At 42.2% G+C, this 13,460-nt stretch overlaps 1 protein-coding gene across 1 annotated transcript in view; it reads left to right on the forward strand.

The window, feature by feature from the left end:
• The window catches only part of GLMN (glomulin, FKBP associated protein), a 46,173-nt gene that overhangs the window by 29,010 nt on the left and 3,703 nt on the right, over positions 1-13,460 (forward strand). The window contains exons 10-15 of the mRNA XM_018565079.1: positions 58-88; positions 168-257; positions 4,276-4,317; positions 4,417-4,490; positions 6,921-7,005; positions 11,211-11,320. Of these exons, the coding sequence (XP_018420581.1) occupies positions 58-88; positions 168-257; positions 4,276-4,317; positions 4,417-4,490; positions 6,921-7,005; positions 11,211-11,320 (432 nt within the window). The remainder of the gene's footprint in view (positions 1-57; positions 89-167; positions 258-4,275; positions 4,318-4,416; positions 4,491-6,920; positions 7,006-11,210; positions 11,321-13,460) is intronic.

Below are 13,460 nucleotides of genomic sequence, written 5' to 3' on the forward strand. Positions count from 1 at the left end.
ATTTGTTTTTTTTCCGATTGAAGTAAATATTGACATTCTAATAAATTCTATTTTCAGGACAGAAGAATCTGTATTATCCAAAGGGCTTGTAAGTTCACATTGGAACTTTAGAATAGTTAAATGACAGATGTGACCATGGCACATAGCCTAAAGCTGTCTATTTGCAGGAGTTGTTGGAGCACAGTTTACGAAGAGTGGATAATGAAAGCCTCCATGAAGAGTTGTTGGAGATTAAAGCAGTGGGTCAGGTTATACAGGTGAGTAGATTCCTAAAGCAGACTTGCCATCAGATACAATTGCAAAATGTTTTCCTGCTAAGTGCATTCATGCGTTTAACACGATGTACACAAATTCTAAAATATAACCCCTGCCGTCATTTATACCTCTCGGGTCACAGTACTCCATCATTGTCCATGTTCTGGTATTATCCATCTGGTTTTGGATTAAGATGCTGGCACAGGCATAATACAGTGATGTAAATCATGGTGCCTGTGCAGTAGCTTTATTGTCTTGATTGTGTGTATATAGTTTTCTACATTGCTTAGCCCTCTATTGCCTATTATACTGTGACTTACCAGAAGGGTGATCAATGGGGAAGGGACTCCCTTACCTTACCCCAAATTAGAAAAAAATGTGACTAGTGTCGCATTTAAAGTGCATCTGCTGGCTGTAAATTGTAATCCACAACCTATGTTGTTTCTAATACAGTAAAGATAAACTTGATATAGAGCAGTTATGCATTATGCACCGAAGACAAGAGTGGTGAGGAAAGAAACTTCCAAGTGTCAGAATCTCTTCTATTTGACCAGACTAAGGTGTAAGTCCAGCTAAATGATTATTATTTTTTTTAGGTTTGGGTAGAGTGGGTAATGATTAGAACCCTATGTGTTTTTTTTACTGCTATCCAGGTTCTGTTAGAGAGATGTTCCTTCACGGTGACAACAATTTCACCAGACAGGAAGTGAGGGAAAACCTGCAACAGAGGCAAAGACGGCAATGAAAGGATGACCGAGGTTTTAGACTTTCTCTATGCTACAAAACATTTTCTGTCTGTTGTAGATAGGGATTTTTCTTCACTGTGATGGGAAATCTCACTAATGTAGTCCAGGATAATAGTAAAAACCCAGTAAGGGTTCTAATATTTCCCCACTCTAACAAAACAAAAAAAAGATTTGGCTATGCCGAAACCTAAAGTGGAAGTTGATCCTAGAAATTATCAGTAAACTTGAAACAGCCATATAACACATGCACCTTGAGAAATGCATAGCATCATGTTTGACTTCTGTCCCCACTCCGTTTGTCTAGCAATTGGTGTCTTGTGATTGCAGTGCCTGGCCTCCTCTGTGCCCTGATGCTGTCAAAGATGTAGATACCATGAGGGGGTCTGAGTGACATCATGAACTGCATTATTATGTCACTGGTAATGACCTGACAACCAGTTCAAAAATTACGGTATTGCCGGATCAGTTCCGTGAAGTTCGCATCTCTTGTGACAGCTTTGGGTCTGCTAAAGCTGCCGGTGTCATTTCCAAGATGGCCGTACCCGGCAGCAATCTAAGAGATGATCCGCTTTCTAGGTAAAGGAATTACACAGAATACAGCAATGGGGTGTGGGGAGGGGGGTTGAGAGACACCATGTGTTCCATGGTGGTGCTGGTAAATGGCCATCAGTTTCCAATGTTGATTGCCGGATAACCAGACCATGGACTGAACAGAAGTTAAACACGGTGCTATGCATTTATCACGGTACATGTGCTATATGGCTGTTTTAAGCTTGTATTACAGTTCTCCAGGTTTCTGAATTGTAGTATCTGAAACAATTTTATAGATACATGTACTTATAATACTTTTACAATAATTGCATCAGAGTAATTTCGCTGGTTCAAACTTTTTTTCCTGTAGAAGAAATGTGACCTGTTTTCAAATAGAACTTTTTGGAGCTGTTTATTAAACATATAGGATTAAAGGCCAACTTTGGGCACCCCAAAAAACGGAGTCATGTTATAGTTCATTATCTCCAGTGCAGCTGCTATGTCAGAACAAGTGATGTGAGCAGTCGTCTGTGAAATTCATATCTTAACATTCTTATGGATGGCTCCATACTGTCAGCTTGCATTGATGTGGGTGGTTATGTAGCCTTGCGCATAGTGATAATTGCCAGTTTCAAGGTACGCCTGGCTTAGTCACAGTGGAGAATGCAATACCAGATGGGTACACAATAGTATATTTAAGGCTTATGAGTAATCCACTGCATATCACCACGCCGAAGCTTATTCTCAGACCTGAAAGGACCTTGTCTCCAGATCATTTATTACTAATTCAATATAGCAATTGAATTAAATAATACATTACCTGCTCTGTTCTGCGTAATTTCCCTTTGCAAGGCCTCCTTTACTCTTAGATTGCAGCTAGGTGCCGCCATCTTGGACTTGACACCAGCAGCTTCAGCAGACCCAAAGCTGTGACTCTGGCACAGACATCCGCTCTCACAGCTTAGAAGCCATTGTAAACAAGGGCACTGCAGTTTCACTGTTTTTTATAATTGCTCTTTAACTAAAGTCGCCACCAGCACAGACGGTGGCTCCCTAGGGGGAGTGTGCATCTGGCAGGGACATTGTGGTGACAGCTAAGGAACCATTGTATACAAAGGCTCATTGGCTGCAACTTGGTTTACAATCACTCCTTAGCTGGAGCAGACATTAGCTCAGACAGTGGCTCTTTAGATGGGGCCCACATTGGCATAAACAGCAGCTCTGACAGCTATAGGTCAATAGCAAACTAAGACATAGCAGCTGCTCCTTAGCTGTCCGAGCCACTGTCTGTGCCTGAAGCCCACACCCAGCACAGACAGTGAACCTGGCAGCTAATGAGCAGTTATAATTTGCAGTGGCTCCACAAGGCTATTGCTGCTAAAGGTTGTATGGAATTGCCATTTCCAGCACTCTGCCTCTGCACACTCTTATGATTTTCTGCCAGGCTGTGCTGTGAACTGCTCAGAAACTCAAGTGATAAGGGGTGGAGGAAAAGGAATGAAGCAACGGTGATGGGCCGGCAGGGAAAAGGATCTAACACTTATGTCATTTAAAGTAGAACTAAAGCCAAAACTTTTTTTAGATTAGGATCGAGTAAGGGAGGATTATAACCCCTGCCGTGTCCCATCAAAGATACATTTTCTCACACCCTGTCTGATGGCCACAACAGCAAATGGGAGGAAACCCCTTCAAAGTTAGGCCTGGTTCACACCTGGGCGTTTTGTAGCGCATTCGAACGCTCTGCAAAACGCTCAAACACCGAAATCCCATTATTTCCTACGCCCAAAGAAGTACAGGAACTTCTTTTGGGGCGTTTTTGTCGTGCGTTTCCATTGGGATACAGCCAAGTATGCGTCTTTTTTTACAGCGCATATTCACTGTGTCACACGCGCATATTCGATACGCCTAGGTGTGAACCCAGCCTTAGGGAAATTCCTGGTGGACAGCAGGGTCACCAGAACTAGTGTGTTCATTAGAAGACTTTCCATCTACTTCTGTTCTGGAGGCAGCTCAAAATTTTGAATTTTTTTTACTTTCTCTTTGGGTGATAACAGTCACCAGGACAAATCGAGATGGCGAATCTCCCTACACAGAAAACAAAAGCCAAAACACGTGATGACTACAACAGGAAGTGAGAGAAAATCAAAGAGAAAGGATATGCCTTTGTCTGCAGGGTCACCAAAACTAGTGTCTCCTTTGGAAGATTTCCCATCTGTACCTGTTCTGATGACAACTGAAACTTTGGCATTTTTTTCACTTTCAGTGATAATCATCACCAGAAAAATAGAGGGGGTGAATCCCCCTAAATGGGATACAGACAGCAATAAAAACCTACGCTAATAAGTGTTCTAATCTCTCTTTTCTCTATCCAAAATGTAAAAAAAAGTTTTGGCTTCAGTTGCACTTTAATGAAAAAGTGTGTAAAAGTGAGAATGGATATTGCTGTATTGTTGCAAGGTTTCAAATGTGAAACTGCATACTGGTGACAGGGTCTCTTTAAGAAAGGTTGCTAGTGAATATTCTGTAATAACAGTATTGGCCAGGAGAAAACGGCGGCACTCAGCAAACACATAAGGGATCCATTGGCCATTATCCAGAGTTTAGGCAGGTGGCCCCCTCAATGACTATGTGACTGCAGATGGCAGTTGCGAGAAATGATTTTTATTGTGTGACGGGGAGGGTGTTAATGTATTAATGCTGTCCTTGCTCTAAATCAGTACTCTGTTTGTGTCTTCTCTGTCAGGATTTGGTGAAGGTGATGACACTGTGTCCTATTGAACATCTGGTGAGTCGGAGAAAGCTGACTTAGGTGAAAATTGAACTGTACCTGCTGTAAGAACGCAGTCTCATTATATCCCGCTTAATCTCTGAATATTTCTTCTAGAGGAAGAAAAGTCTGACAATGTTACAATTGTTGATTGACAAGTTCTGTGTGGAAGGAAAATATAGGTTATTCAGGTAAGGGATGACCAACCTTACTATAAACATACAATTTTTTCATGGCTTGGAGCCAATCATTATCAAATGGCAAGTTACTTCATGCAATTATTACTTTCATTAAAGGAACAATACAACAAGATCAAATTAGATTACATTTTCAGTTTCTTTGTATAAGGCTAGGTTCACACTTCGTAACATCTCCAAAATACGTCTCTTCCTCACCAAAGAAACCGCAAAATTACTCATCCACTCACTTGTTATATCTCGTCTTGACTATTGCAACTCCCTCCTCATTGGCCTACCTTTAAACAGGCTATCCCCCCTTCAGTCTATCATGAATGCAGCTGCTAGACTCATCCACCTAACCAAAGGCTCAGTGTCTCCTGCTTTCCAGCCCCCTCATCAACTCCTCCCATGCTCGCCTCCAAGACTTCACTAGAGTCTCTCCCATCCTCTTGAACTCTCTACCCCAACCGGTCCGTCTATCTCCCACACTGACTGCCTTTAGGCGATCCCCTAAGACTCATCTCTTCAGGGAAGCCTATCCCACTGCAACCTAACCCCTGAAATATCAATTTCTTAAAGAATTCATCCCCACACAACCACCTCCTCATGTATCGCTTGCCCCTCCCTTTTAGTTTGTAAGCCCTCACAAGCAGGGCCCTCCTTTCCATCTTGTCTTGAATTGTATTGTGATTGTAATGTCTTCCTTATATTGTGAAACGCTGCGCAAACTGTTGGCGCTATATACATCCTGTATAATAATAATAATGCTTTTTTTTTGCATGCGGTTTTCATGCATTTTTTCTTTTTGCCAATGACAAGCAATATCTACTCTGACATCATTAGGCATCATCTTCCTTTACGCTTCCTCTCTCTGTTGTTTGCCTGTGTAGTTTTGCTGCAGTCTTGTGTCATTGCCACTATGCTAATGTGCCAATGTATAATGAACTTACTATGTGCTGTTTATGTGTGAAGAGTAAGGATGTGTGGGGGCTAAATTCATCCAAGCTTGTGCAAAACCATGACTGACAACTTCCCATGCCCCCCGCCATCCCATCCCGATCAGTTGTGACAGGGGCAGGGTGGGGAATGTCCCGGCTGCAAATCATAGGACCGAAAGGGGGTTATGTCAGGAACAGATTTGTGGGGACTTGGGCAAACTCAGGGGAATTGGGTTTGCACCAAGCCCCCACACATCATTCATGAAGAAGGTAAAACATCCCAATTCTCAAAAGTTTCTGCCCATGCCTTATGATGCCTACTGCATTGTATTGGCAGTGGGTGGAATCATACAGCCATTCCTCGCTATGACCAGGCAGATGAAGGCTTCAGCATCCAGGATTCTGCGGCCTTGACTCTCCATCTCCTCTGCATCCTGTGTAGAGTGGAAGCTGCAGAGGAGATGGAGAGTATCTCCATCTCCTGGTATGTCAAAAAACACATCAAAAACATTTTACAAAATGCATGTACATGGGTTTGTGATTGGATTCCATTCAAGTCTATGGGCCAAAATCGCAACAGGTTGCACCAAAAGAAGGACATGCAGCATTTTCAAAAACGGACAAAAGAAAATCGCATAGTTGTGGACAGGCACCATAGGAAAAGTTGGGATTCCTCTTGTCGTGAGATATTAGGGGACAGACTAAAACAATTGCAGAAATGTGAATGGAAATAACGAAACAATTGGGGGTTTTGCAACTTTGTCTATGAGGCAGCTTAGTGTTCCTGACATTGTTCTTTCTCTGTATGCCTGCCGTACTAAGGCAGGCATACAGAGACACCCTAGGCTAGGTTCAATGTGGGATAGGCTGCTTCTTTTCTGAATACTGTACCATCCTGTAAGGGAGGAGAAATATCACTGAGCCAGTTTAAAACCTCATCTTCACCAATTTTTAGGTATGTTTCTGAAAAATATTGCCAATTTGTCAATGCATTTCCAAGCCTCCTCCCATGTGATATCACAGTGGTTACACAGGTGTGCAACTGTATTTAGTTGTCTATTTCACACTGTATTTGTCTTTATAAACCCTTCCTCTAAGTATGTGCTAGCATTCTCTGTAATAGCTCATCATTTGGAAGAAGCCATCTTGGCAGTGGTAGAGTATTGAACCTTGTTAGCCATCGATTAGTGCAGAACGTTTATTAAAGATACAAGCTTTCAGGATTCCTTAGATCTCTTCACCATGCTTTATACATTTCCCTGAAGAAGGGATCTAAGGAATACTGAAAGCTTGCATCTTCAATACGTTGGCCAATAAAGGGTATAACTTTAACTCCAGACTTTCTAACAGAAGACATCTTGGAAGAAAAAAATGTCCCATCTGTTTCTATATTTACCAGTACAGTGTTTTGGACATTAATATTCAACATAATTAATGGTTCTAACCAGTTAAGCTCCATGCAGTCTTTAGCTGTAATTCAACTAACATGCTGCTCTGTGTTCAGGTGTCTGCTGAAGACGAGTAACCATTCGGGTGTGGAGGGTTACATCATACACAACATTAAGAATCAAATAGACTTAGCACTAAAGGTGAGAATGCGTTAAATCAACGGATCTATTTTTGGCATGAATGATAATATTATGAGTCATTAAGTTTAAGAGAAAATAGACTGCACATAGAGCTCTGTACTAAACTGTATGAGAATTCTTCCTAATATGCTGTATTTTGGCTCCTTGATACAAACCAATGAGAACATGTGATGTAACCTAAATTGGTGTGTCCTGTATAGCAAGCACCAACTATCATGTGGTATATTGTGCATCTCGTAGTCTAAGTTTTTGCATAGTTGTACTGCTAATGGGAAGTTTAAACTTATTTATTATCATATACAGTCCTACAGCATGACATAAAAATCTCAGATCAGCCCCAATGTGTGCACATCAGACCTCAGATCAGCCCCAATTTAAGCACCTTTAGACCTGAGATCCGCCCAATGCACACATGCACTTGAAACCTCAGCTCAGCCCCAGGGTCGGCCTTAGGCCTTTAGGCGCCCTGTGCGAGAAAGCTTTACAGCGCCCCTCAGTGACCACACCCCTCAATGACCACACCCTTTAGTGACCACACCCCCAGTAACCACACCCATTTATCACCCATATTTTTGGTAAAATATAAAAAGAACCCTAATGCATAGACCTCAGATCAGCCATAGTTTCTGCACCTGCAGACCTCACATCAGCTCCAATGCACCCATGTACTTCAGATCTCAGATCAGCCCCAATTTCTGATTCTTTAGACCTCAGATCAGCCCCAATTCCTGTATCTTTAGACCTGAGATCAGCCCAATGCACCTCAGATCAGCCCTAATACATGCACGTCAGACCTCAGATCAGGCACAGTTTCTGCACCTGCAGACCTCACATCAGCTCCAATACACCCATGTACTTCAGACCTCAGATTAGCCCCAATTTCTGCTTCATTAGACCTCAGATCAGCTCCAATTCCTGTATCCTTAGACCTCAGATCAGCCTCCATTTCAGCATCTTCAGACCTCCGCTCAGCCCCAATTCTTGCAACTTTAGACCCCACATCAGCCCCAATGCACACATGCACTTCAGGCTCACATCAGCTCCACTGCATGCACTTTAGACCTCAAATCCAATTTCTCACTTTTTAGACCTCTGTTTAACCCAAGTGTGTACATGCACTGCAGACCTGCGATCAGCCCCAATGTACCCATGTACTTCAGAACTCGTATCAGCCCCAATGGGCATGGCATTTAACATAGCACAAAAGTTGGTTGTGTTATACACAAAGTCTCCATCCTGATAAGATATATCGGTTTTCTAGGATCCTAGCTTGTTTATAATATTTTAAACCCTGGACCTGGCTATTGCATTATTCCTTGCACTGAAAAGCCTACCCTATCTTTATTTGTAGTATTAAAATGCAGTTTGAAAAGAGATCAGAGAGTGCAATAGAGCCTTGTAACATGAGATTGACCCATATAACAAAGCTGTTATACATAATCAGTTTAAAGTACATTAAATAGTTTAAAATCAAGCCCCATTCACAGGCTTTTCAGCCCCGTGTGATAATCAAGTTAGGTGAAAAAAAATGAAGGGATGTTTCACACCACTTCAGTTGAGCTGCGATGATCAGTATAGATCAACACAAAGGTTTTGAATTTTCCCTGTTCATAGCACAAAGCTGTCTTGAGATGGGTTGCAGTGTGTTGCGTGAAAATGCAGACATGCTGGATTTTTTCATAGCGCATTTCTGCTCACCTTATGTCATTGCTTGGCTGCAGTGCATAGAAATGAATAGAATTTTACTTTGTGACATTTTAATACAGGTAAAAACAGGGGGAAAAAAGTAATCAGTGCCTTGGGTTGTAACAACACAAGCCACATCAGCCCCCACCACCGCCGCTACACCATTGACACCAGCCCACACCAATTTTAGAGAGCAGGCTAGAGTGAAAGAAGCCTGAAAGCCCCACGCACACATGTACATAAATGACACAACACACATTAGGTATCCCAGCGTACACCAGAGTGGGAGGGATAATCCTAGGGTCATCTTTTATGGTTAACTCTGAATTGATGAGCTGTAAAGTTGTTTAAAGGGTCACTTACTGACAGATTTGGGTATCATAGTTTTCACGTTTGCGGGCTGACATATGTGGTATCATTTTCTCATCTTATATGCTGCCTGGCCAAAAAAGTCACCACCTGGATTTCAGGCAGTGTTCTCATCTGGAGCTACTTCAGTTGGTCAAGTCTAGGTTCAGCAACATTATGTGCCCATAAAATAAAGGTCAGCTGCCTACCTGAATATACTGAAGGATAAGGTTTTTGTTCCCTGATGCCACGGACATATTCCAAGATGACAATGCCAGGATTCATCAGTCTCAAATTGTGAAAGAGCGGTTCAGGGAACATCATTTTCACACATAGATTGGCCACCACAGAGTATAGTATAGACCTTAACCCCATTGGGAATCTTTGGCATGTGCTGGAGAAGACTACGCAGTGGTCCGACTCTCCCATCATCACTACAAGATCTTGGTGAAAAATGTATTCAACTCGACCGAAATAAATGTTGCGACATTGCATAAGATTATCGAAATGAAGCCACAGCCAATGAGTGCCAGTATGAAAGCTAAAGGTGCTCCAATTAAACATAAATGTGTGGGACTTTTTTTTTTTTACCCAGGCAGTCTATTTTCTAAAGATATTTGTATTAAGTTTTCAAGTAACAAAGTGACATGGACAACAACTTAATAAAGAGAAAAAAAACAACAAAATACAAGGTACAAGGACTCTTTCGGTCACCTGACATAGTTGGATGTACAACAACATATAGGAGAGAATAACAGATGCAGGGATAAAACTGGACTCATCTTTTATGTTTAACAGACATTTTGGAGGCTATATTGGGTTTGTGTGCACTACAATTTTAGTGTTTTTGTTACTGAAAATATAAATATGATAAAATTGCACAAATATAATAAAATATGACCTAACAATTGGCAACTACCACCATTTTCAGAAAAAAAAATAGTTTTGGAGGTTTTAAGTGCATTTTCATGTAAAAAACATTTTAGCATTTGAAAACCAAAGAAAGGGCCAGCAGGGAAACTGTTAAAATAATACCTGGTGATCCTGCCATGAAGGTCCTTGTTCAGTCACTTCCTTGTATGAGATGACACTGTCTCCATATCATGCTCCGGTCTTGTCGCCTTGCCACACACGCCTCGGATGAAGACTACACATGGTCTACTGGTCCTGCCCTATTGTTATCACTTCCAGGAAGCCAGTACAGAACCATGACGTGAAGCAAGTACATGTAGAAAGAAAGGAGGAGATCAGAGGCACTGAGGCTAGGTTCAGACCTGAGCGATACCCGGGACGTGCCTCCGTGTGCTAGTGCACACAGCGGTTGCTGCATGGCCCCATTGATTTCAATGCGGTTACATCCACGCAGCATTCGCTAAGAAAAGGTACAAGTACCTTTTTTTTGCAACACACGACGTGCGGCTTTTTATAGCCATGATCGTGTTCAATTGCACGGACTGAATCATGGCGGGAAACCACGCAATCTGCCCGGCGCGACTGTGGTGCCATTAGAAAATAATAGCACCACCAGCGCGATCGGCTGCGCTGGGTGGCTCCGTGACTGACCGGTAATCCACGTGGTTTTGTGCGCGATTGCTGCATGGTCACGGATCGCCCAGGTGTGAACCTAGCCTGAGATACAAAATGGGATGAAAAAGGTGTAAAGAGTGTTCTAACTTTCTTTTAAAAACAAGTTGAATTGTTTATAATCGCAGTGCATTAGCAAACCAAATGTCATCCGGTTGGGGTTTAGCTTTACTTTTACTGGCCTGAGTCTTCTTTTTTTTTTCCCCCTAGCTAACTTTATAAAACTTCCATAAGAATGGCTTTTGTTGCCATAATAATTCCACAGTAATGCACTTGCTCTTGTGATTTATTGACACCCGCAGTGCTTTGTCTGCCTAGTATTATGAAGAAGACAACATATGTCAGAGCCCACAAATCTGCAGACTCTGTACATCACTCCCTCCTGCTAATGAATCTCACCTGAGCGATGGCATCCAGCTTATCAAAGATATATGAGGGCTGCCATTTACAGATCTCCTTGCTATGTGCCTTGCGATTATGCCAACCCCCCTGGCTCTAATACTTCCTGAGTCATTGATTTGGAAGAATGTGCAGTTTTAACTTGTCATTTGAAAATGTAATTGTGATGTTTTCTTTTGGACTATTAGACTGACACCCAAAACCGGTGGTTCTTAGGCACTCGTCTCACCCCACTTCTGCATATGGTGCTCTCACTTCCTGAAGAAGCAGAAACTGATCTACTACAAAATTCTGACAGGTTGGTTCAATTAGACTTTTTTTTTATGACATTGTCTTATAAGTGACATGTAAATGTAAGGCTAAAGATGATCTGCTTATATATTACTTTCATTGGTTCTTCCCTCCTACCCTCATTAACATGCAGGCCCGGATTCCCCACAAGGCCACCGAGCCCCGGCCTCGGGGCGGCAGGGAGCAGAGGGGCAGCAGCGGTGTCTTTGTGGGGAAGTTGCCCTCTCTACATTTAGTCCTGTTTTGCACAAGCAGGACTAAATGTAGAGTGAGGCAGCCGATTGTTCGTTTACATGTGAACTCGGCGATGTCGCCAAGATCACATGTAAACAGTCTGCAGCCTCCTCCCCTCCCCCCTGCACTTACCTCTCTCCTCTGGTTCCGTCCTCCGCCACCGAGTCCGTCTCCTCACTGCAGTGAGCGGCAGGGTTAAAGGTAACCCTGCTGCTCCGTGTAGACAGTGAGAGGGGAAAGCAATAAAGTTAGGTGGAAAAAAAAATGACATTGATAAATAAAACATTTTTTTAAATAAATAAAAATTTTAAAAAATAATATGAAATAATTAAATAAAAAAAATAAGAAAAAAATAAAAAGTGATAAAGTTTAAAGAAACAGTAAGAAAAAAATTGAAACTAACCCTGCCATCTGGTTGACATTCTCCATTAAGGGGAATGGGGGGGTAGGGGCGGGGCGTATTGCGGAACCTGGCCTTGGGGCGGTAGGGAGAGTAAATCCAGCCTTGCTTACATGCTAATGAGATTTTTAAATACAATCTTTTCGTTTTATGTTAATTTCCCTATTTTAGATCCATTTAAAACCATTACTGGCTCTCTATGCAATGCAGGCAGATCACGGCAGGTGGGAGGGGCTGGTAGGGTGCTGTACAAAGTTTCTTGAAAAAGCCCCCTGCCTCAGTATTCTTATCAATAGCCCTCAGCAGTTAGCTGGTACTTGTGAGGAGTTATGCAAATATTAAAAAGCCTTGATGGGTGGATATCAGCCTTGAGGAGTGGGCATGCCTAGGAAGACTGTATTTGCATGCAGACTGCCGTAGGCAACGTCCACATGTGATGCAGAGCCGCCATGATTCAAAGAACTGAAATCCAATGAATGAAAGAGGCGGGCCAAGGGTAGTAAGGCTGAGGAGAAAAGCACTAGATGATACAGGGTGGCCGCCAGCCAGGAGATGATTTAGGCTCTATCTGACTTGCTGCACCTTCTAATGCACTCTGTGAGAAGCTCACAATGTGCACTGGAATCAGACAAAGCCATTTTAGTATAGGAGAGGAGCCTGTACAACTGTGGAAGGCCGGAGTTCAGCCTTAAACTATGCAGCCTTGTGTTTAGTTCATGATGTTTCTGCAATGCCCATGTCTCCTTTCATCTATCCATCATATAGTAGAAGACATATTTTTCTGATCTGACTCCACCACTTAGATACACATAGAGGAGCTGAAAAAAAATAGAAGCTCTGTGTGTTCAATACTCAGCATGGTTTTTGCTGAATAGGTTTATGTTCATGATAGAAGCAGAACTCCGATCAAATAATACAGATCCCAGGAAAAAGCATAATTGACACTACTGCTAAATATAAACTTATTAAAAATATACATTGAAATACTCATTGTTCAGTCTTAAAACAAATGTCTCCCATCTGATCCATTTGTAGATGTGTGCTGCTTTAGTCAAGAAGTATACGGTATACGCTGCAACTTCTGTATTACACACACCTGTGTGAAAGAGCCACTCAGAAGCAGAGAGCTAGGGGATGGGAATACTTATCTCAGGGGGTGTGTCAGACACTAGACTTGCATTGTATAGGAGAAGAGAACTAAAAAAGCAGTCACCAGCCTGGATGAAATGGTTTTGCTGGTTCTGCACACAGGGTATTGGGGTTTCTCCGCACTTAGGTTGCTTATACCAATATTATCTGTTCCAGGTAGGCTGGCCACCTTTTATAGCAGGTGGTATGTTATTGTAAAGTCTAGAGTTCAGCTTTAAGATTCAAACTTCCTCCATGCTGCTGTAAGTAAGCTGTGCAGCACAGTGATGATGTCACTGGTACTTTAACAAGGTAATAACTGGCTGTGCTAAGGCATTTGGTGTGCACAAAGTAGATTTATGTCTTTTGTTGGCTATTCAGTTAT

Source organism: Nanorana parkeri, unplaced genomic scaffold, assembly GCF_000935625.1.
Source record: "Nanorana parkeri isolate BGI_ZX_2015 unplaced genomic scaffold, ASM93562v1 scaffold811, whole genome shotgun sequence".
Lineage (NCBI taxonomy): Eukaryota > Metazoa > Chordata > Amphibia > Anura > Dicroglossidae > Nanorana > Nanorana parkeri.